The following is a 21,873-nucleotide window of genomic DNA, read 5'->3' on the forward strand; positions in this document are numbered from 1 at the left end:
TTTTTCAAATAAAACCCAATTTTCCCCGGGTTTTTTCAATAAAACCCAGGCGGGTTGGGTTTTTTCAAACCCTGCATGTAACGCAAATGCTGGTTAGTTCCATCAAAAAGTCTTCCACGAAGGCAAACTTCTCCCGATTAATGCAAAAGTTCCCTTGTCTTCCGGACTGGGTTCAAAATTGCAAAACTACGGAGTTGAACGTTAGTAGTAGTAAAACAGTAAATTGGGTCGGCACTGCAATGGCGGCTATAAAATGAAATAATTATTTATGAAACCTTTGATAGATCACCCAGATTTATTTAATGTTTCGGTTATTTTAATGAAATGTTTCAATAAAAAAAGAAATGACCCTGTTTTGGAAAAAAAAGGGTTAGAATCTCAGCGATGGCTGGTCGATGCGAATTCCCGCACCCGTTCCCATCGATCACAGTGCTGACGTAAAAATATCTTCAGTGGTAGAGGGTTTAAATAGAATGAATTAGATGGCCCATGTGATTCGAATGAGTGATGACAATACAATAAAACTGCTTTTTAGACCCTCTGGAACAAGAAAGCGGAGAAGGCCGCGGCTGAGATGGGCTGACTCAGTGGAGTCTGATTTTCTCGCAATTAATGAAAAGAATTGGAGATCAAAGGTAAATCTGAAGTCGTCATGGAGAAATCTTCAGAGGAAGGCAATGGCTCACAATGAGCTGTCTGGCCAACTATGATGATGGTAGAAGGTTATGGATTGGAGTCCTCTTGCTGTCAAGCTTAGTGCGGGAGGATCCCCATGAAACGCAAATGTGCTTTAGTTCCATCAAAAAGTCCTCCACGTAGGCAAATTTCTCCTAATATTTGATCTAACATTTCTCGTCTTCCGGATTGGGCTCAAAATTACAAGGTGACAGAATTGAACATTGGCGGTCGTAAACTCAAAATTGGGTCAGCTGTTCAACGACGGTTATGAAATATAATTATTTCTCATTCATTTATAAGTATTTCTCATCGAACTTTAAAATTCGAAATAAAATTACTGAATTAAAAATAAGTAATTATTTCTCTCCGATCACCATTCTAACAGTTAAAAGAAATCTTTTTGTAACCATAATTCAAATTATTCCATTCAATTTAAATTGCGTATACGAAAAAAAAAAAAAAAAAAAAAAACTACTAGTCCAAAAGCCGATGAATTCAATTTCTTAATGTGAAACCTAATTTTTAGAATTTCGATGAAGCAATTTCATTTCATTTTATTTTATACTCGTCGTTTAACAATCGTCCCAATTTTGAGTTTACGATTACCAATACGTAGCGAGCAAAAGAATTATGTATATCAACAAGAATAACTTTTGTTCTAATGATCAAATTTTCACGTGCTAAGTACCACTCTTAATAGTTGCTGAGGATGACCTTAAATATATTAATTACATAGTGCTAACTTTTAATTAAGTTATGAAATTGGGCACAAAAGCATATTTTCTCTGAATACACATATTTGAGATCATTTTTGACAACTGTTATTGAATAATCATATATAGTTGATACTAACAATTCCACAAATGTAAAGTGTGCTTCTAATACAAATCCTTATGTATATAATTTTCCCACTTCCCATTATTTTCTTGTATCATATTAGTGTTTTTCCTATTTTATCTCACGCAATGTATTTGTTTATCCAGATGTATTTTCATGATATGTAATGTTTAGCCACGCTTCTTCTGTAGGGTCACTATTTTGGACACTCAGCTCCCATGGGTCTTAACTGTCAATATTCTATAACAGTTACACAATATTTATATCTCTAAATAATTGTAAAGTAATAAATCAACAATAAAATTAAGGATCCTGAAGGGAGATGAGGCCAGGTGTTGGGCCTACCTCTGGTGACATTGCAGATGCTAGGGTGGGCTCATGATTGGGGACTCATCGGGGGAAGCGTGGTATGTTGCCGTTGCTGTTTTCCTGACCACAGCATCCCCCCCCCCTGATAGATGCCTCCTCCGGGGTCATAGATGCAGAGCTTTGTGACGTCGCGCATGTCCATGAATACACACACATATATATATATTTATTTAATATATACTTGGATTCTTAATTCTCAAAATTTAAGGGGTAATCGCAATCTGGAAAATATGGGCCCCATAGTTTGATCGATTGAAGTTCGGACCCCTTAATGATAATTTAACTTTTTGAGTTTTAACTGCTTAGTTAAAACTTATTAAGTAATTCAAAAAGAAATTGTACCCACTCATCAAATCCGTTTTCCCAAAGATAATTTCATGCAAAAAATAATTTTTAATAATTATTCATTATTTTTTATTACATAATTTAATTGTGGAAGAAAACGTTTCGAATTATCAGTCATAAATTTTTCATACCATATTAATCTACGTATTTTCCTATTGCGAAATCTAAAGTTTCAACACTTTTTATTTAGTAGAAGTAGAGAAAAATTAAAATGAAATATTTCTAAGAAAAATAATTTTGCGGCAATGAAGAAATATCTAAGCGGGGCGATTAATAATTAAATATAGATAACTTACAAAAACTTGAATTATTGCCAGCTAGTTGAAGATTAAGTCTTGTTATGAAATTAAAAATATTCTGCTGATCAAAATTATTGGATGCAAGACAGCTGACTATTTACTAAGCAAACTATTTTTTTCGAAAAAGGAAGATAAATTATTGATTGTTTTATTTTTAATTGTTTCTTATTTAATCGATTGCTTTTTTTTAATTTTTTCTTATTACTTTGTTTTTTAAAGGAACAAAAAATGATGAACTTACAGTTTTATTTTGACGTTTAAACTTATTCTCTCTCGATAACTTCGAGAATGTCTCCATTTTAGAAAGGATAACGTTGACAAAATTTGCTTAAAAAATTGTTATTATTTCCCAAACAAGCCGACCAGGTGGCCGAGTGGTTAGCGTGTCTGACTGCGGAGCCATTGGTCGCGGGTTCGAATCCTGCTCAGGACATGGGTGTTTCTTTCTCTCTCTGTGTTCTATGCCCTTTCCTCTCTGTGTGAATGTGACCCGCCCTACAAACGGGTTTGTGGTTGTGTGACGTGGGCGACGCTGCTCCACCGCCGTTGCTTTGACACAGGTGCCCACTGGGTAACGAGAAGAGAGTAGCAGTTCTAGCATTTCTGTGGCCAATGTGACAAACCCCAAGAGCTCGCCATTAAAGAAAAAAAAATTTCCCAAACAGTGGAAAATTAAAAAAAATAATACTATATTACGAAAATGTTCGAGATGCAATAATTTGTTAAATATCAAATTATTAAAATGGAAAATTGCATAATGATTACAAAACTGTGCTATTTTCAGAATTAATATGTTTAGAAAATAGTTTTACTATTCTTTTTTTAGAAATTATTGATAGAAATTGTTCTTTTATTTCGCTATTAAAAGACAAGAATGTTAAGGTTTCTTTCATGCTCAAATTGAAAAGTGACAGTTAACTCCAGAATTGAAATCCGTTTGAAGTAACATTTAATTGCTTGAAACAGTTAGAAACTATTAAAATTATTAGATATTTAGCTTATTCTTTTCTTTCATTAGGAGCGACAGGAAAAATAGTGCTCCATTTAACATAATACTTATTATTCCTATATTTAATCATATAACTTGAGTTATTTAGGCAAAAAATTAAGTAAAAGGTAAAATATAAATGCTTTCGAAATATTTCCTTAAGTATACGCTGAAACATATTTAGAGTAAATTTTTGATCGAGGAATAAAAAAATTATTTTTTCCAAAAATTTTAAAGACAGCTTTAACATTATTCGAAATAATTTCCTTGTATCATCTTAACTTTGATTTCAGAGGGTCATTCCATTGTATCATTCGACTTTTGAAATTTCACTTTTAGACGGATTTGTTTAACATCCTAAAAAAATGTTATTCAGAGCAGCAGTCAAAAAATAGAAATAATTAAATAAATGAATAAATAAAAATTTACTGCTTTGAATTTTTTTTTTTTTGGAAAGTTTGATGAACAATATTTCATTATGTTTTTGCAATCTAAGCCATAAGCATCATCTTGGGTAAAACTAGATTTATATCGCATTAAATATTTTAATTTAATATACTGTGTCAATAGATAAATAATCCCCTGAAACTAAAGAGGGAAGATAAAAATTTCATTATCTTCAAAAAATATGAAAATGCAAATAAAAAACGACATGTTTCGAACACTCGAAACATTACGTCTAACGAGCCCTGAGAATGTCAACTTTAAAAACAAATGTTTAGCGCACTCAAAACTTCTTCCTGATATTTGACAATTTTTATGGGATCTTTTTCGTGATTTGCCTTACAATTTATGTGATATTTAATCAATTATGATATTTAAAATAATGCAAATTTGGTGTTTATATAAAATCTTCATAAGTATAACAAATTAAAAACAACTTACAAAATACAAATAATGACTTTGAAAAAGTTCTTGCGTTCAAAAACTAAAATCAGGGAAAATTATTAACAATTTATAAATTGATTCAAATTTCATCATTAAAGGAGATGAAAACGAAAGAAATATTTGCCTTTTGGACAATAATCAACTAAAAGCAACTCTGTTGCCTAGAAACTTAAAGATGTTTTTATCTTGGTTCAAGCCCAGCAGAGCTGGTCAATTTGAATTCCGCACCCGGCTCGCACCGACCACAGTGCTGACATAAAATATCCTCAGTGGTAGACGGATCATGAGTTAGATTCTCCTTGCTGTCAGACTAACCGTGGAAGGTTTTCGTGGTTTTCCTGTGACGCATATGCGCGTTAGTTTCATCAAAAAGTCCTCCACGAAGACAAATTTCTCCCAATACTTGATTCCAGTGCTCCCTTGTCTTCTGGATTGGATTCAAAATTACAAGGATAACGAAGTTGAACATTAGTAGCCGTATACCCTAAATTGGGTCGGCTGTTCCACGACTGTTATAATATAAAATAAAATAAAATGGCTTATTATGAATTAGAAGTAACTTATTTTGAAAAGCATTGTCGATAACTTAAACGATAAGAGTTTAAAATCTTTATGATGAATGCGTGGAGCAGGTATAAAATAACCTAATATAATATTGTATGTATAGTATTTGGAACAAGAAAATTTGAGATCAATTATTGAGGTGTTATTTCTAACCTCAAATTTCGCCCAATACTTGATCCAAGAGTTCCCTTGTCTTCTGAATTGGATTCAATATAACAAGGATACGGAGTTGAACATAAGTAGCCTTAAACCCGAAATTGGGTCGGCTGTTCAACGACGGTTATAAAATATTTTAAAAGGAGGTAACTGTATTCTTCACCGCACTAAAGATTACTTTAAAAAAACATACATAAGTGGGAATTCTGCAGTTTTTAAATTCAAATAGCAGTATAATAAAACGAAATATATCAGTTATTTATTCAAACATTGACACCAGTTTTTAAATATTCTATGAATCTTGTATATTTTACAAATTCAAATTAATTCTGGTCCAAATAATTCAAATAATTATTAATTAAAATCTGTTTGTCATAATATTTATAATATAATACATTAATTGCCTTTAAAATGAGTTGTTTAAGTGTGTTAGAAGTTTTATTAAAAAAAAAAATAAATAAATGAAACCGTTATAAGAAAAACCAAAAGAAAAAAATGTCAGGAATAATCCTCAAAAATGAGAGAAAGACTGGGACTGGCTTCGAACCCGAGACCCTAGGCACAGAGGACACCTATCTTACGTTTCAGAGATTCTACCTCCAATGTTTTGTTTGACTGATGCAGTTTTTTTTTTGGAGTGGGGGGGGGGGGATATCTGCTCCATCATCTAAGATAATATTAAAAATGGAGGATGGAAAGGGTGGTGCGGGGGTTAACTAAGTTATGTCCCGATTGGAACATTTTACAATTAAAATAAAGTATATACATGTTAAATAGCATTGGAATACATAAAAAATTAGAATAATATTAAAAATAAAATAAAAAGAGAAAAATATTTACAAGTGGGGAACACTCCCTCGCCTTCCCCCGGTAGCCGGGCTTCTCAGGTGCAGAGTGCATAGTTTGTCTAGGTGGGTAAGGGTGATAATATTAAAACAATCGGTTGTGATATTTTGATAATACGCAATCGCTGAGAAAGAATGCGGTTATCGGACTGAAATTTGCATTATTTTCTATAACGTCCAAGTCTAATAGTTTGTTGAAGTTATTATATGCCGTATTAATGTCCATAAGTTAAATTTTTAATTTCTTCTTCGGTGTCTTCTTTCGTATTAATGGGTTTGTTGATATGGGATAAGTTTAAGATATTTTTAAAAAGCATCCAATCAATTTTCTTTCTCGTAATTATTTTTTCTTCTTTGTTAAAACAAGTGGTGACAATTACTGGGAAGTGGTCGCTACTGAGCTCATGTAGTACTTCTAATGAGAAGGGAGCACTTGAATTCGTGATTGAGCTTCGAATTGGAATAGTAGGTTGGTTCGTCCGGAGCGAATAAATTTAATTTGAATTTATTGATTAGATTGTTTAGCTTTCTGCCACTATCGTTTGTTTTTGCACATCCCCAATTTATATGTTTCGAGTTTAGATCTTCAAACCACAATAGATTCTAAATTTATTGGAAATAAGTCCTTTATAGTGTCTTCCTGTATGGAGTGGCCGAATGGGGGGGGGGGGGTCTGCTATTTTGAAGTGTGATTACAATAGAAACTTCTTGATGGCCATTTAGATTGTTCTGACTGTATAGTGTCGAGTTGTTGCATGTAAAGCAGTGCCCTCTGCTGGTTGTAAGGTCACATTTAAAGAGGTTATAATTAGCGATTTTACATTTATTAAATTTATTTAGGTGGGTTTTATTTATAGCTAGAATGTCCAGATCATAGTTATAAATAAAATTTTTCGTTTCTTCTTGTTTGTTATTTAGGCTATGTGCATTGCAGAATGCAATCTTCAGTGGACTGAATTTATTACTTTTATTTAGATCAAGATTTGATTTTAATGGTTTCCTGGTAATTTTCGTCTAGCCTTGTTAGAGAGTCAGCTATATCCTTAGCTGTGATAGTTAATACGGTTAGCTTATCTGCTACTTCCTTAACCTCTTTTATTTTTTCATCAGCTGCGGAGATGGAGTTGGTAGTTTGCTCTTTGAGTACGTTTTGTTTTCAAAAACTGTCTTCCTAGTCGGAGGTTATTTGTTATTTTTGTTATTTGAGATGGCGAAGTCGGGCATTGCCTAAAACTTGCAACATGGGTGCCCTGACATTTTGGAGTGTCCTCTTTTGTTTTATTACAATCTTTAGTAAGGTGTTGTTCATCGCATTTAACGCACTTTGGGTCGTGCCTGCAGCCATTCTGAGAATGCCTAAAGAGTTGGCAGCGGTGGCACTGCGTGGGCCCTTGATCTCTTCCTCTGTATTTTTCAATTTTAATTCCACAATTTAGTAGATATTCTATTTGCCAGATTTTTTCGCTTCTTTCACATTTTTTAAGTGTGACTAAGTAGTGAGGTATGTTTATTCTGTCTCTATTAACCCTTTTTGTTAATTGAACTACATTCTCTGGGGTGATATCAGGGCTCATTTCTTAATGCTAAATTAACTTCTTCAGAACCGATTTCTTTCGGTACTCCACGAATGACGATTTTTATAGGTCTATCCTCTGGTAAGGAGTGACTGTGATATTTAATATTTGAATTTTCCAGGACTTGGACTATGACCCTGTAATGTTTTGTCTGAGATTTCATGTTGCATATAAAAAATTATTTTTTATATGCCAATATAGCCAACTTATGTGACATTGGCGTAATATGTGACATTCCGTTTGGCGACCTTTTGTCGTATTCAATGTTGCAACCCTTGTGGTACAAATACTTACTTCAGTTTGTTTTGTAAATATTGCCAAAGATTAGAACTTTGTTCGCCCTATTTGGAATTTATAAATTTAGAGTGAGTATTTATATTTTTTCAAGTTCAGTCCTATATTTTTATTATTAATCTTATTGTATATTAAATTATTTCTTGGAGATTTTGAAATTGGAGATTAAAATTAAATTATTTCTTGGATTATTTATAGGAGAGTCAAATGGGTTAAAAACATCAAATTCTATTCGGGAAAATTTTAAATATTTGCTTCCAATTCTAAGATATCCTACATTCAGATCGGATTTATAATTACCTATAATTAGAAAATGTAATTTTTCGTATTTGAGTATTTCGTACTAATTGTTTAATTTCTTCCTCTGACTTTTGCTGTAACTTATATTTTAAAGTAATTTTCTTTTTAGAGATATTTTTAGAAACAAATTTTAATGTTTCCTTCATGTTAATATTACCTACTGCTACATAAATAAATTGTGATTAAAGACAGACAATCTTATCAGTAAGTCTGTTTATTGAATACTTTCAAATGTTACACTCGATTTTTAATGTAGGCGTTTTTCTTTTTAAAAATTCCTCAGCTTTAAAGTAAAGGTGGAAAGTAAAAAATATTGAAGTTTAGAAAAGATAGAATTAATCAAATTTCATTTAAAGTAAATTACGCAGGAGAGTATTGCTTTTTTGTTTCAAAGCTGTTAGATTTGAAAATGTACTCTCGGGTTATTGTATTTTGACCGGAGATAGGTTGATGTTAAACTGTGATGTTATAGGTTGATATGTCTAAGTTTTTATTTTTAATTTTACTCTCGATTTACTGTAGAAAAAAAATCACGGAATTCAAAACATTTAAATTTCAAATTCTTAACGAAATTTTAATAACGAAAATTTCTAGTGTAAAAAGGTTCTTTTATCACTTATAACTTTTTGCGTTCTAATCAATCAAAAACTGCAACTGAGATTTTGTTTGCCATTCATTTATTCAAATTTACTAAACTTCAAATTAACTTTCATACTATTCATTAATTAAAATCATGTACAATCTAAATAATATCTAATAATAATTGAATTAATAAAGAAAAATATTCTTCCATCAACATCCTTATCTTATTCAAAAATTAAAAAAATAACTTTAAATGCCGAAAAATAATATTCCAATGAGGAAAAAAAATTAAATTTTTTTTATCCAAATTTAAGAAATGTGAGTATCATTAACTCTTAGCATTTTTAAAGGCTTTGCAGTTCAAGAATGATGTTAACAAAGAATTCATATTTTAATTTCGCCTGGTAATGGAATCGAAGCTTTCAAAAATGTATCTGTACATCTAGTTTTCGTAATTTTGGTTATAACAATACTCAGTTTTGCTTTGCAGTTCACATTTCTTTTCAATTTATTTTGTCACTGTGAATGACAAATTCAGGTTTGAGAAAATATGCTTCTGAAAATATGTTTCTGAAGTATGGAGTAAAAAAAAAAACTGCTTAAGAAATCTTGATAAAAATGGATTAAAAATAATATACGTAATATTGGAGTTTCAAATTAAAATCTGTACTAAGACTATCGAAATCAAGCGAATAACTATTGAGGAACGCACGACTCAAAGTATCAAAACTTGTTAGGTTATGTTTTTCAATCCACCTTTTTTATTAACGATTGATTAGACTATTTTGATAATGGTTTTTTACCCGATTCGGTATGATTTCGACCCCTAATACATTTTTTGCTTCATTTTCGACAAGGAATACAATAATATACCAAGTCCAATTGTTGCGTAAAACTCTGTTATAAATAAACGCACAATAGCATGCATAACTCTTAAACTTTCAAACTACTTTTTAAATATACCATGATGAATAGAGTTAGTGAATAAAAAATAATAGTTGAAAAATTGAATGATTTGCTTTAAAGGAAATTTACCCGCAACCATATCTAATGTCACGTAGGTAACTTTTTACAATCTTTCTTTTTACTGATGCTCTAGTAGAGAATAAAATAACTATTAGGAAGAGAAAAAATACAGAAGCTAAACAGGACTGTTTCCGTGTGAATCTATGTGAATTCAGAAAATCATTTTAAAATGTATTGATTTTGTAATAATATCAATAGAAAATTATTTCCTATTTATTTCCTTTATCTGGTTATTTAAGATTTAAAAGGAAACTGAATAATGAAATAATTCTAAGCAGATTAAATACTTTGTTTCTATCAGGCGTTAAAGATTAGTTAAACTTTTACTCACAGTGAGTATATTTTATATTTAACAATAAAATATTTGCAATTTATTATGTTATTGCTCGTTGACTAAGTAAAGAACAGACAGTTACAAAAGAGTAAAGTTAAACTGCAAGAGTAAATGTAGTCTCATTTTAAAAACATATTTCTTGTTATTAATGCACCAAAAAATATGTTTGTACCTGATTATTTTTTTCCAGTGTGAGTGTTGTGGTAATGTTGATTTATCAAGTTTGAATATTTGTAATTAAAATAAAAATATTGAAAAATTTTATTTCAATTTTGTGGAAAAGCTTTCAGTGGAAGAACATATAAGATAGTATTTTATTTTGCTACTTCATTTCAGTATAATTTAAAACTAACTTCATTTTCGTCCTTCATTGCTTTGTTTTAAATAAATATTGTGATTTAAACATTGTCAAAAAATGTACTCTAGTAAAATTTCGAAATTTAATTAGAAAAATATTTGGTAAGCATCACAATAATTACATCATTTTTTTTTCTTCTTATCTACATAATGCAATTTAATAACAGATTTAATCCAATTTCAAGCTGATTTTACTGTTTCGTTTACCATCTGCTAAATGTCAAATAAAATTAAAATTCAATAACGACTTCCGACAGATAAAAGGAAAAGTAAAACTTCCGAATTTGCTTTTGGAAGTTCGAAAATTATCGGAGAAGTCAATTTATGCTACTACAAGTTATTGTTATTAAAACAAATGGAAGGGACATTTCAAACATAAAAATAAGGTATTTTTTCTGCAAAATCTGTAGATAGAAAATTTCATTTGTAAAAAATAGAAATTTATTATGATTTGAAAAACTTTTCAATTTTGACCTTTGATTGTATACAACCCATTGAGTTTGAGAAACCTGTGAAAATTCTTTTTCGAAATATTCCACATCGCCCTTTGTATTTCGGTTTGCCCTCATCAACCACAACTAACTCCAGTTGCAGTTTTTTAAAAAAAAATCTATTCAGCTATGAAAATTTGAATTTAATTCACTTAAAAGCGCACGCTTTGTTTCTGCTCTTGTCTTTCTTGAAGCCTATCTTTTCTTTTGGTACAATATATCGCTCATGAGCTGCAATAGCGGCACAACTAAAAAAAAAAAAATCGAGTTTTGAGATAAGTGGGTTTTAAGTTTTAATTGCTAAGCAAAATGCATTAGAAATGCTTTAGTTTGTTTAAATGTAGATTACCTTCAATTTGAATTATGAGATGTGGTAGTATTGCTGCTGAAAGAATGTGTATTTTCATATTTACACCTGTTCTTAGTCCAAAACGCGTGTTTTTTTTTAGTTGTGCAGCCCGATATGCGCAAATAAGTTTATTCAGAAAATACAATTAAACTTTCTCAAATTAGTTTGTAATTGCTTTTTATATTGATCAATTTTCTTAAGTGAAAATTTAAGCAGTTGAAAATTATAGTTTTTCACTCATAACTAGTTTCGGCTGAAGATACATTTATTTTCTTCTCAATGAATCATACACTTTAATTTCTACTTATTTTTTAATCAGATTTATTAGTCGCACAAAATTTGTTATGCCTCAACCTGTTAGTTAGAAACTGATGGATACAATAGTTTCAAAAACGAATATTGTTTTTATGAAACATAATATGGTTGGTTGTTGTCCAGCATAAGTGAGTGTTACCCGGCACCGGGAATTATTCCGAGTATTGGAATTAGCTAGCCGGGTCCCGGGTATTCAATATTTTTAGAAATTTAGCAAAGTAGACCCGGGTATCGTAGTTTGGTATTATCCTCGCGCTGGGTGTTTGTTTGGCGACTTAACGTTTCCTTGAAGCTTTGCGAAAACGATTTTATACAAGTTTCCGTTACTGTTGACAAAATAGATTTTTTTTTTTTTTTAATGGTGAACAAATATTTTATTAAATCATATTGTCCTTACTGGTCCAATACCTTTCTTGATATTTCTGGCAGTATCATGATTCCACTCGCATAACATTTTTGTTCTTTGCTGGCAAAAAGCGGATACAGGTGGTTTTTTTGCCAACTTTATTTGAAGTAAAGGTTTTACTGTCTGAAGCATTTTGTAGAAACCGGAACATTCTGCAGATAACCTATTTCTCATGCGTTGTTCATGTGCCTTAATAATGGATAATTTCCTTGACTCTGTGTGAAAAATAGGCATTGCGTTAAGAAAAAAAAAAAATTTTTTTTTGTTGGAAGGGAAGAATATTTTCACAAGAATATATTTTTAGAATTTGCTATAATTAAAAAAAAGTTGATATTAATAGGTGGCCTCTTAATTTCATTCACACATTTCTTTTATAATGATAAATTTATAAAAAAAAACTTTTAAAAATAAAATAAAATTTTAAAACATTTTATTCTAATATATTTGACGTATTGACTGAAAATGTTTTAGAAATAGAAAAGTTCATAGTTTTATATAAAAATAATGCGAGATATGTCAGTCAAAAATAGCTTGAAAAAATGGTAACCTTCAGTTAAATGAGCACTCCATTAATTAAATTATATTAGATATCGTTATTAAACTGATTTGTTATAATATATATTAGTTATAAAATATATTAGTTACGAAATATACGAATTATTAGTATTTTTATAATTGTTATTATTTGGAGATTTTATTTCGAGGAATAGATTTATTTGCTAACTATCTTCCTTTTGTTATTTTTAGAATTTTGTTGATTATAAAGATGAGTAACAATGATGGAAATACAGGTCGGAGGGGAAGCTCTAGCTTTAAAATCCCCCCACCAAGAGTTAGCAGGCGAATTCGCCGGTAAGTAAATTTTATTTTTATTCATTTTGAAAAAATGTTCGCACTACCAAACACAAATTTAATTTCGGTAAATGAATAATAACATTTTTACATATTAATATTAAATATAGTACTTTGAAAATGTTCCTAACGTAAATTTTTTTTATCAGTATGTTAATTTGATTTCTTTCAGCTAACGTACCTAATTATTTAACTTTATCATTTCATGTTAATACTTATCAGCATTTGAATAAGCGTTAATTATAGTTTGTGCTTTTTCTTCAACTCTTAAGACTATTATTTGTAATTATTTTTCGTAATTGTGTTAAACCGTTTTTTCTTGTCAAAAAATTTGGTAGTATTTTAGAGTCAGTTTCTTTATGTCATTCAAGATTTGGTATCTGACTTGCCAGCTTGAGTAGTTTTTGACCACTAAGAGAAGGTTACTTGTAAGTTTTTCGCTGAGTAGATATATTTTATTTATTTTTTATCCTTGTCAATTACCGCTTAATATTTCATTGTAGCTGGTGATAATTTTATCGTTTTAATGTCTACAGTTATATTTAAATCTTCTGTTTACAAATGTTAATTTAAATCAAAATAATTTTGTCTTTGCTAATTTTATTTTTATAAGATATTTCCGAATATTATTAGTTATAAGAATCATGCAATCTCTACAATCTTTTCTAATTAAATTATTTATGGTCAAATATGATATTTGTGAACAGTTAGCTTATCGTATTTTTATAGCTAAGTTTAGGCCACCCATGAGAATGGAATATATTTGGAAACATGCATGTTTAAAGTCAGCTCTTCAAACAAATATGTAACCATTCATGTTATATCAAACAAAATAAAAATTAAGTGCTGTCAGTGCTCGAATATTATATTGAACATGTAAAACATCTAGAGAATATATATTGTATTGAACATGTAAAACATGCCCGAAACATGTAAAATTTCCAATCGGGCTTGCGTTTTTTAACCTTACATGCCCGAAACATTTTGACGAAAATATCCAAAATGTCGGATGAGGGAAGAAGGCACCAAAAGGGAAGAAAAATTACCCTAATAACTGTGTATATAATAAATATTGAAAAATTATATTTCAATTCGTATCTGCATTTATGTCTGTCAAAAATGTTTCCGTAAACTCTGAGACAATGAAGAATTTTTACAGAATACAGACTTTAAATATAGCTTATTATGGTTTGCAAACGCTAGACTACTTCATTCAACTAATTGTAAAGAAAATTTAATTATCATAAATGACTTCAAAGCGTGTAAAATGAAGAAACTAAAAATTAAATCTATTTTTAATTTATAATTAAATTTTTAATTCATAATTAAATTTTTTAATTCAAAATTCCAATTTTTTAATTCAAAATTCCAATTTTTTAATTCAAAATTCCAATTTTTTTATTCAAAATTCCAATTTTTTTATTCAAAATTCCAATTTTTTTATTCAAAATTCCAATTTTTTAATTCAAAATTCCAATTTTTAATTCAAAATATTAAATTTTTAATTCAAAATTCCAATTTTTAATTCAAAATACCAAATTTTTAATTCAAAATACCAAATTTTTAATTCAAAATTCCAATTTTTTTATTCAAAATTCCTATTTTTTAATTCAAAATTCCTATTTTTTAATTTATAGTTTAATAATTTTTCATTTGAAAATAATTTAATAAATTTTTAATTCATTAAACTTTAAAATATTAATTCAATAAATTTTTTATAAATTTCATAACTTTTAATATTAATTCAACATTTAATTTTTAATGGAATAATTTATAATTCATTTTTAAGTGATTAATAATAGAATAACAAATGTTTTATTAATTAATACAATTATTAATGTTATTAATAATTAATTTTAATCAAGAATATTTTTACTGATAAGCAATATTTATTACTAATTTAATTAATTCTTAATTATAATTAATAAATGATAAATTATAAATTCATTACCCAGCACATTTAATTTCGAAAAGTGACGTCAGCACACAAAAAATATTTTTATATATTAAGTAAAAATATTTATAATATTTATTAAATAATATATATATATACAATATATTTGAGTTTGGTTTTATACTAAATTGAGCAAATGGCACATTCTATAATTTACCTATTGTGGTGATAATCAAGAAATTATTTATTGCGGAGATAGTGTAGTTAACTTACTTTATGTGTCTCTTCCAGTATTGAGGATCAAAGCGGAGCTCGCGAAGAAGTTATTGCTAGATTCAGAGCACTCAGCATTGAAGATAGCTTTGAAGACTTTAGCCAGGTGAGATTTCTCAGTATTGAGGATGCTGAAATGGATATTTCATTTTATTATTTAATTTATTTCAGAAGAATGTTTATGTTTGAGAAAAATATGTAATGTTTCATGTGTTTTTCGAAACTTTTGATTAGGAATATTCAAAGGATTTTTGAATTATATTCACTTATTTTAATTTTAAAATTCTATTCTAAATTTTACTGCCTAACTTTATTTTTATCATAATTTCTACTTTTGCCCCAATATTACTTATTGACTTAAAATTATTCTTCTACATTAAATTCCCAATATAATTTTCTCTATCTTTCTGTTATTTTATAATTTAATAAATTATTTTACAGATAACCCTTCCCCCCTTCTCACCTCCCTAATTTTATGGATTTTATATGAGAAATTATTTTTACCAGTTGTCTGAAGTTTTATCATTTCAAAATAATGGGAATAATTATTTGTTTATTCAATTATTTATTTTTCGACACTTTGAGACTTTTTCGAATCTGGCAAATTTTATTACGTTTTCAGACTTAATACAATGTTAGTATTGAATATTTCTAATTTATTTTTATTTCATTTCACTGATAAGATTCCCTACACTTCTTTCTTTGACTTTTACCGAAAAGTTTGTTTTTATTTGGTATTTTATCTCTATTCAATAATGGTTTTTTTTCTTTTTCTTACATAGCAAAATTTTGAATATTTTATGCTTTCAAATGATTTTTCATTTAAACGTTTTCATTTAAAACATCCTTAAATATGTTAAATTTCTAATTATTTTTTTCTACATAACTTTAACTTTCTATATTTTTTACTTTCATTCCTTTTAACCCCTTAACGATCGGTTAATTTTCAAGAAAGCGATCATAAAAGTGTTTATTTTTGCCAAATATACGTATTTGATTAGTGTAGTTTATATAGTGGTTTAAAATAAACTACCTATTTACAATTACCTTAAAAATGTCCTGGTGCTGCTATATGGTGTGTAAAATGAGAAATAAAATGTTTTTCGGGCAAAAGAAATGAATTAGTTTTATTCTTATTGGCGCGTTACTACTGAACACTCCAGCTCGTCAGGAAATACCGAGAAATAGCGAACGAAAACTCACCCCGTCATTTTCACGGGAGCGAGATGAAAGGGGTTCATATTATGTTAATCCCAATGATTTTACTTTTCCAAAAGTCTTATACTTATTAGTTCTTGTAAATGTATTCTTTCTTTAAATTTATTAATCTTCAATTTTAACTTCGAAATTTGAAAATTTTTTTATTTTGTAGTTGCATAATTAATAAAAACTAAATAAAATTCAAGGTTATAAATTTTTGGTTACTCGCTGCACATTTCCTAATGTATATAAAAATCTTACCTATCAATGTTCTTTCTTTTATTGTGTAAAATTTTAAGAATTTACAAAGAATGGTATAACATTAGAACGCATGCACTATTTAAGAAATTTTAAGAAATCATAAACGTGATTAAGTGAATTTGAAAAATTGTATCTTCTCACTCATTTGTATGAAAATCTATTTTAAAACTTTGAGTATGAGGCGGCTTAATTGCCATTTTTGAGAGAAAAGTTTTGAGAGCCATCCTTGGTGAGATAAAAATAAATAATTCCTGGAGAAGACGATATAATACTAAACTGCATAAAATCTACAGAGAGTCAGATATTGTGAAATTCATAAAAATAAATCGAATGAACTGAGCAGCTCACATTTTCAGAAGGAATGATGATTCAAATTTACACAAACCCCTAACGAACAGGAAAAGAGGTAGATCCAGGCTGAGGTGGCTGATTTTAGTTGAGACTGATTTCCTTACTCTAAAGGAGAAAAACTGGCGAACAAGTGTCAAAAGTAGAGAGAAGTGGATTCGAATTCAAAGGAAGGCACTGGCCCACCCTGGGCTGTCTAGCCAGATATGATGATGATGATGTATGAGACGGCTCAATTTAATAAGTTTACCTGCACAACAATAACTGCAGTAAATGCCATTTCGGAGAAGTTTCCAGAAATAATGATTAAGCAATTCAGATTTAATAATAAGTAAATGCGCAAATAAATTTTCTATGCCTAACTTAATTTTATAAGTTTTAGCTATGCACTGTTTTATCTATCTGAAAAATATTATTTTTACTTTTCAAAACTATATTTAACACTTAATGTGTCTCAATTATTAGCAATATCATCATTTACTAATATTTTTTCTCTCCTATATCTAACTCACTTTACTGCGATTCATCAAATTAATGATATTCAGGAAATTAGTTTATAATGTTAAAATATTCTATTTTTAAAGTAAATACTATTTTTTTCTTGTTGTATAAACTCACACTATAGTTTTAATTTTGAAATTTAGAGAAGTTTTTGTTTAAACAGATAAAAAATATTTATATTTTCTTGTGTTTTTCTCCACAATGAACCAGAAGTTTTTTTTTGATATCCAATGAAATTTTTTATATTTATATTTGTGCTACTTAAATTTTACAATTTAGGCTGGAAATATTTTCAAATGAATAAACATTAATAATCATATCTTAGACTCGAGTTTTAACATTAATCTAAAATATAATAGTAGAGATTCTGGTGTAAAACTTTTAATTTGGTAACACTTTTTCCCAACAAGGAAACGCATATTGGATTTTTTTTTGATTCCTAAGAAATATGCTTTGACGTTTATATGTATATCATATGACGTTGATATGTCTTATATGTAATTTATAAAAGCTATTAACTTTTTAATTTCTCATAGTATAAACTTAAACACGCAGATTTTGAAGAGCAATTCATCCGGCGTAGAACAATGTATACATTTATTTAATATTAAAATGTATTTTATGTTTCTGCAATTTAGTAGCTTTTTGATGAAACAGCTATTTTCAAAACAGATTTAAACCCTATATTTCAAACTGAATTGTATCAGGATCTTTTGATTTTTGTTCAAATAATTACTTTAATGATACATATTTATTGTACTTTGTCTTTGTGTTTAATTTTAATGGAATATTACTATAATTTACATTATTATTTAAATTATTATTAATTACATAATAAGTAATAATAACTCAAAATGAAATAATAATGTAAATTATATTTAAAATGTAATGGAATGTCGAAATGGTGTAAAAATGTGTTATGCTCAGGGTTATTAAAATAAAAAAGGCTCTCCACATAATTATATTCTGCTCATTTAACCTAAAGAAATTTCAAAGATTTTAAAAATTGTTCAAGCTTTTTATTGTAGAGAATAAAAACAAATTTCTGAGCAAACCCTAAATTTAACCCTTTGAATGTCTCATGTCAAACTGCATCCGATCCTATATGTGTCTGATTTTATAAATGTTCAGTGATTTATTTCTGTTTTAGTTAAGGTAAACCTTTTTGTTTCAAAAATTGTCCAGAAGTAAAAAAATCGTAAATTTGTACTCATTAAACAAAACTTACTAAAACAGGTTTAAAGGTATGAAAGTTTGCGTCGAGCTACTAAACACATTTAATTATTTACACTGCTTTCAGATGGGAGAATACACATGGCGTGCTTGAATGATTCAAAAAAAAAATCGGCAACATAATTTAAATGATGCTATAACATGAGGGGAAGGGTATTTACAGTACTTTTGGAAATATAAAATTTCTTTTTCAATAACATTTGTGAACACTAACCTGCACGTAATTGTTCTCTCGAACGTAATCGATAGGACAGAAAAAGACGGAAATTTTCCCGAAAGTAAAACTCAAAACAGTTTTTTATTTTTTTTTTATGAAATATTGTTGTTGTTGAATTAAAAACAGGATAAACAAATTATTTGTATAAAAAATTTCAACAAAAAAGAACTGATCTCAAAAAAGCATTAAAACATAATTTTTTATTAGTTCGATGAAAGTTTTTAATTCCGACTGAGCGTTTTCTAGTTACCACTTGTCTTTCTGATTAAATGTGTGGTCTTCTTAGGGAAGAAATGGGAACAAACTTAAGCATTGCTTCCTAAACAAGTGAGGTATTACTTCCTTTTTTTACGTTGAATCGGAGGAAACCAATCCTAAATCCATAAAATTAAATGCTCAGTAGCTATTTCGGATTTTTGTTTTTATATAAAAAGCACCTACTTTTTTATACCGGTCTCATATTGCAAGTAAGTTATTGTTAACTTGGTATTTTTTTTAACGCTAAATCGAAGGATTTAAACAGTTTAGAGTAAACAGTTTTCAAATTTATAATGAGTCTCTTAATGTAGAAAGTAGGTACAATTTGTTACTATTAATGCATTTGATATTGCTAACTAGGCAAGTGAAGTATTATTTCTGATACAACCAATTAAATAGAAAATTAAGTATATAGAATTAATAATTTAATGGTTTACCCTTTTATTTACTTCATATCCATATTTGTTTAGTTTTATTTTATTTTGTAGTAAAAAAAAAATAATAATCAGAGCTTTTCTTGTCAATATAGCAATTGGAATAGGTATAGTGCTCTGCGTCATTATCCCCTCATCAAACTTCTAAAATTCGAAATAGATAAAATGACTTCAATAATTTTTCCCCCTACGTATTTAAATTTTATTATTATACACTTTAACCTATTAATGTTTGTTACGAATTGGACAGTAACAGTTTAGTTCCTCAGTTGAAAAAAAATTATCAATAGAGAATTCAATTCTATTCATAACACTTTTTTATCATGCTTTTCTTTCCACGAACTATGTAAATGAAAGATTATTTGATGAGGATGATGAAAATGATTTATCAATATTTTCTTTTTTAAAAATTTATACACTGTAAGAACTACGATGTAATACCAATTTGGATTTGGTGTTGAAAAACTCGAAACATGGTGGATTATTTTGAATTAAAACAAAATGTAACGTTCATGCAGACTTTAAAAGTTGTAGTTAAATCTAAAATTCAATAATTGATAGAGCTTACACCAAATTCAGATACATTTACTCCATTCATAAATTATTTTCGCCAATTTTGTCGTATGTTTGGAAATCCTCAGACAATTTTGAAAAGAAAGTGCAAGTTTGATTTTCTCTGAACGCTGGGGAAAGTTCTACAGAAACTGAAATAAACCGTTATAAAAAGACTTACAAGCATTATAAAAATAACTATGTTCTCATAAGATTTATCTACATGTTTCAATTTCGTTAAATAATTTTATAATAATTTATAACTGCTATGGTTTAGTTAGGCCTTATTCGAATTTATATTGATATTTTCTCAACGATTAGCAAAATAATTTTATTTTAAGAAATATTGCATACATTTATCATAAATTAATGATTCCTGTTTATGTTGCATTTACTGACAGCAATTAGAAATTTTAGTGCTACTAAATAAGAAAAATGGTGACTGCTTTACACAAAGTATCGTAAACGAATATTCTGCTGGTGTCGCGAAACACAGAGTGGTGTTAAGTAAATTACGTAATTTTTGGTGTCGGGGTTCACTACATTTTTTACAGAATGTTTATAAAGACCTACTTTCGATTATTTGCTAGAATAAGTACCACAACCCTTAATGTTATGACATAATTAGTCATGCATAATGGAATGAAAAGGTTTGCTCTTCAATTGAGTTAATTTGACTTGATTCTCTTTAAGCGAGTTGAAGCATGAGATCACAGGTTGGACGTGAAGAGCCGCTTATCCTTGAACTGGCCGTTCTAGGATGTTTCTTTTCTTTATTGTCGTTTGTCTTTAGGTTAGTTAGGCTGGTCTCTTTTCCGTTTTCCATCCGGTACCCATGGCAAAGCTATTCTCATTGAGTTTTTATTAAATTAATTTATAAAAATGTAATTAGTTTTCAATTTTACAAAGAAAACTAGACATGTCTAAACTAACGTTACTTCATTTACGTGTCCGTTGGCAATTCATCAATGATCAATCAGTTGGATGGCGACCAATAGGAATAAAATTTATCATCCAATAGGAATAGTGCCAACAGCTAGTTTCCATTCTCATGTCTGGCTTTGGCATCTCTATTTACATTTTATTTCATAACCGTCGTTGAACAGTCGACCCAATTTCATGGGTTTACGACTACTGATGTTCAACTCCGTATAGATTTAACGTGCATCTGTAACCATTTATTACACGGGGAGTCTTTGGCCGGCGAGGATCGAACCCACGACCTCTTGGACGTGGGCCCAGGTCCCTACCGACCAGGCTATCCCGGCCCTCTATTAATATTTGTAAAAAACTGAGAGATGAAAGTTTTGTTTTACATCTGTTGATATAACCTTTCTCTTACAGCCATCCCCGAGGGAAGCCTCATCAGCCAGAACAAGACCGCTTCCACCGTAAGGATTTTTCTATCTTTGTGTCAATTATTTTTAACATGTATATTTCCTTTTTATTTTACATATTTAAGAATACTTCTTTACATCAAATTAAGGTTTTTTATTGGCAAATAGTCACATGGTTAAAATTAAAGAAAAATGAATAACAGTTTTCAATTAAACATGATTTAGTTTAAAAACATGCTTTAAATTGAAATTTGAAAAATTCAATTTTTAATTTTAAGCATATTTTTTATTTTATTTTTAAAAAAATTTAGGTAAATAAAACTAAAGTATTTGAAGGAATTTTGTACAAAAATCAGATTTTCGAAAAAAAAGTGTTTTTTTTTCTGTCTTATGTCCATGTATTAAGGATTTCACACTAAAAATATGAAATGTTAATAATATTGAATAGTATATTGCATAAATATTAAAATGCTGCATTTGATTTCTTTTAAATGAAATCCAAATTCTTTTGTTAAA

General features: G+C 28.8%; 1 protein-coding gene across 1 annotated transcript in view; it reads left to right on the forward strand.

The window, feature by feature from the left end:
- The window catches only part of LOC147806755 (uncharacterized), a 52,294-nt gene that overhangs the window by 14,848 nt on the left and 15,573 nt on the right, over positions 1–21,873 (forward strand). Inside the window, exons 2-4 of the mRNA XM_087167149.1 lie at positions 12,745–12,849; positions 15,035–15,122; positions 21,365–21,411. Coding sequence (XP_087023275.1) covers positions 12,745–12,849; positions 15,035–15,122; positions 21,365–21,411 — 240 coding nt within the window. The remainder of the gene's footprint in view (positions 1–12,744; positions 12,850–15,034; positions 15,123–21,364; positions 21,412–21,873) is intronic.

This window comes from Parasteatoda tepidariorum, chromosome 7 (genome assembly GCF_982258835.1).
Source record: "Parasteatoda tepidariorum strain Cologne lab strain chromosome 7, Ptep-v5.0, whole genome shotgun sequence".
Classification (NCBI taxonomy): Eukaryota; Metazoa; Arthropoda; class Arachnida; order Araneae; family Theridiidae; genus Parasteatoda; species Parasteatoda tepidariorum.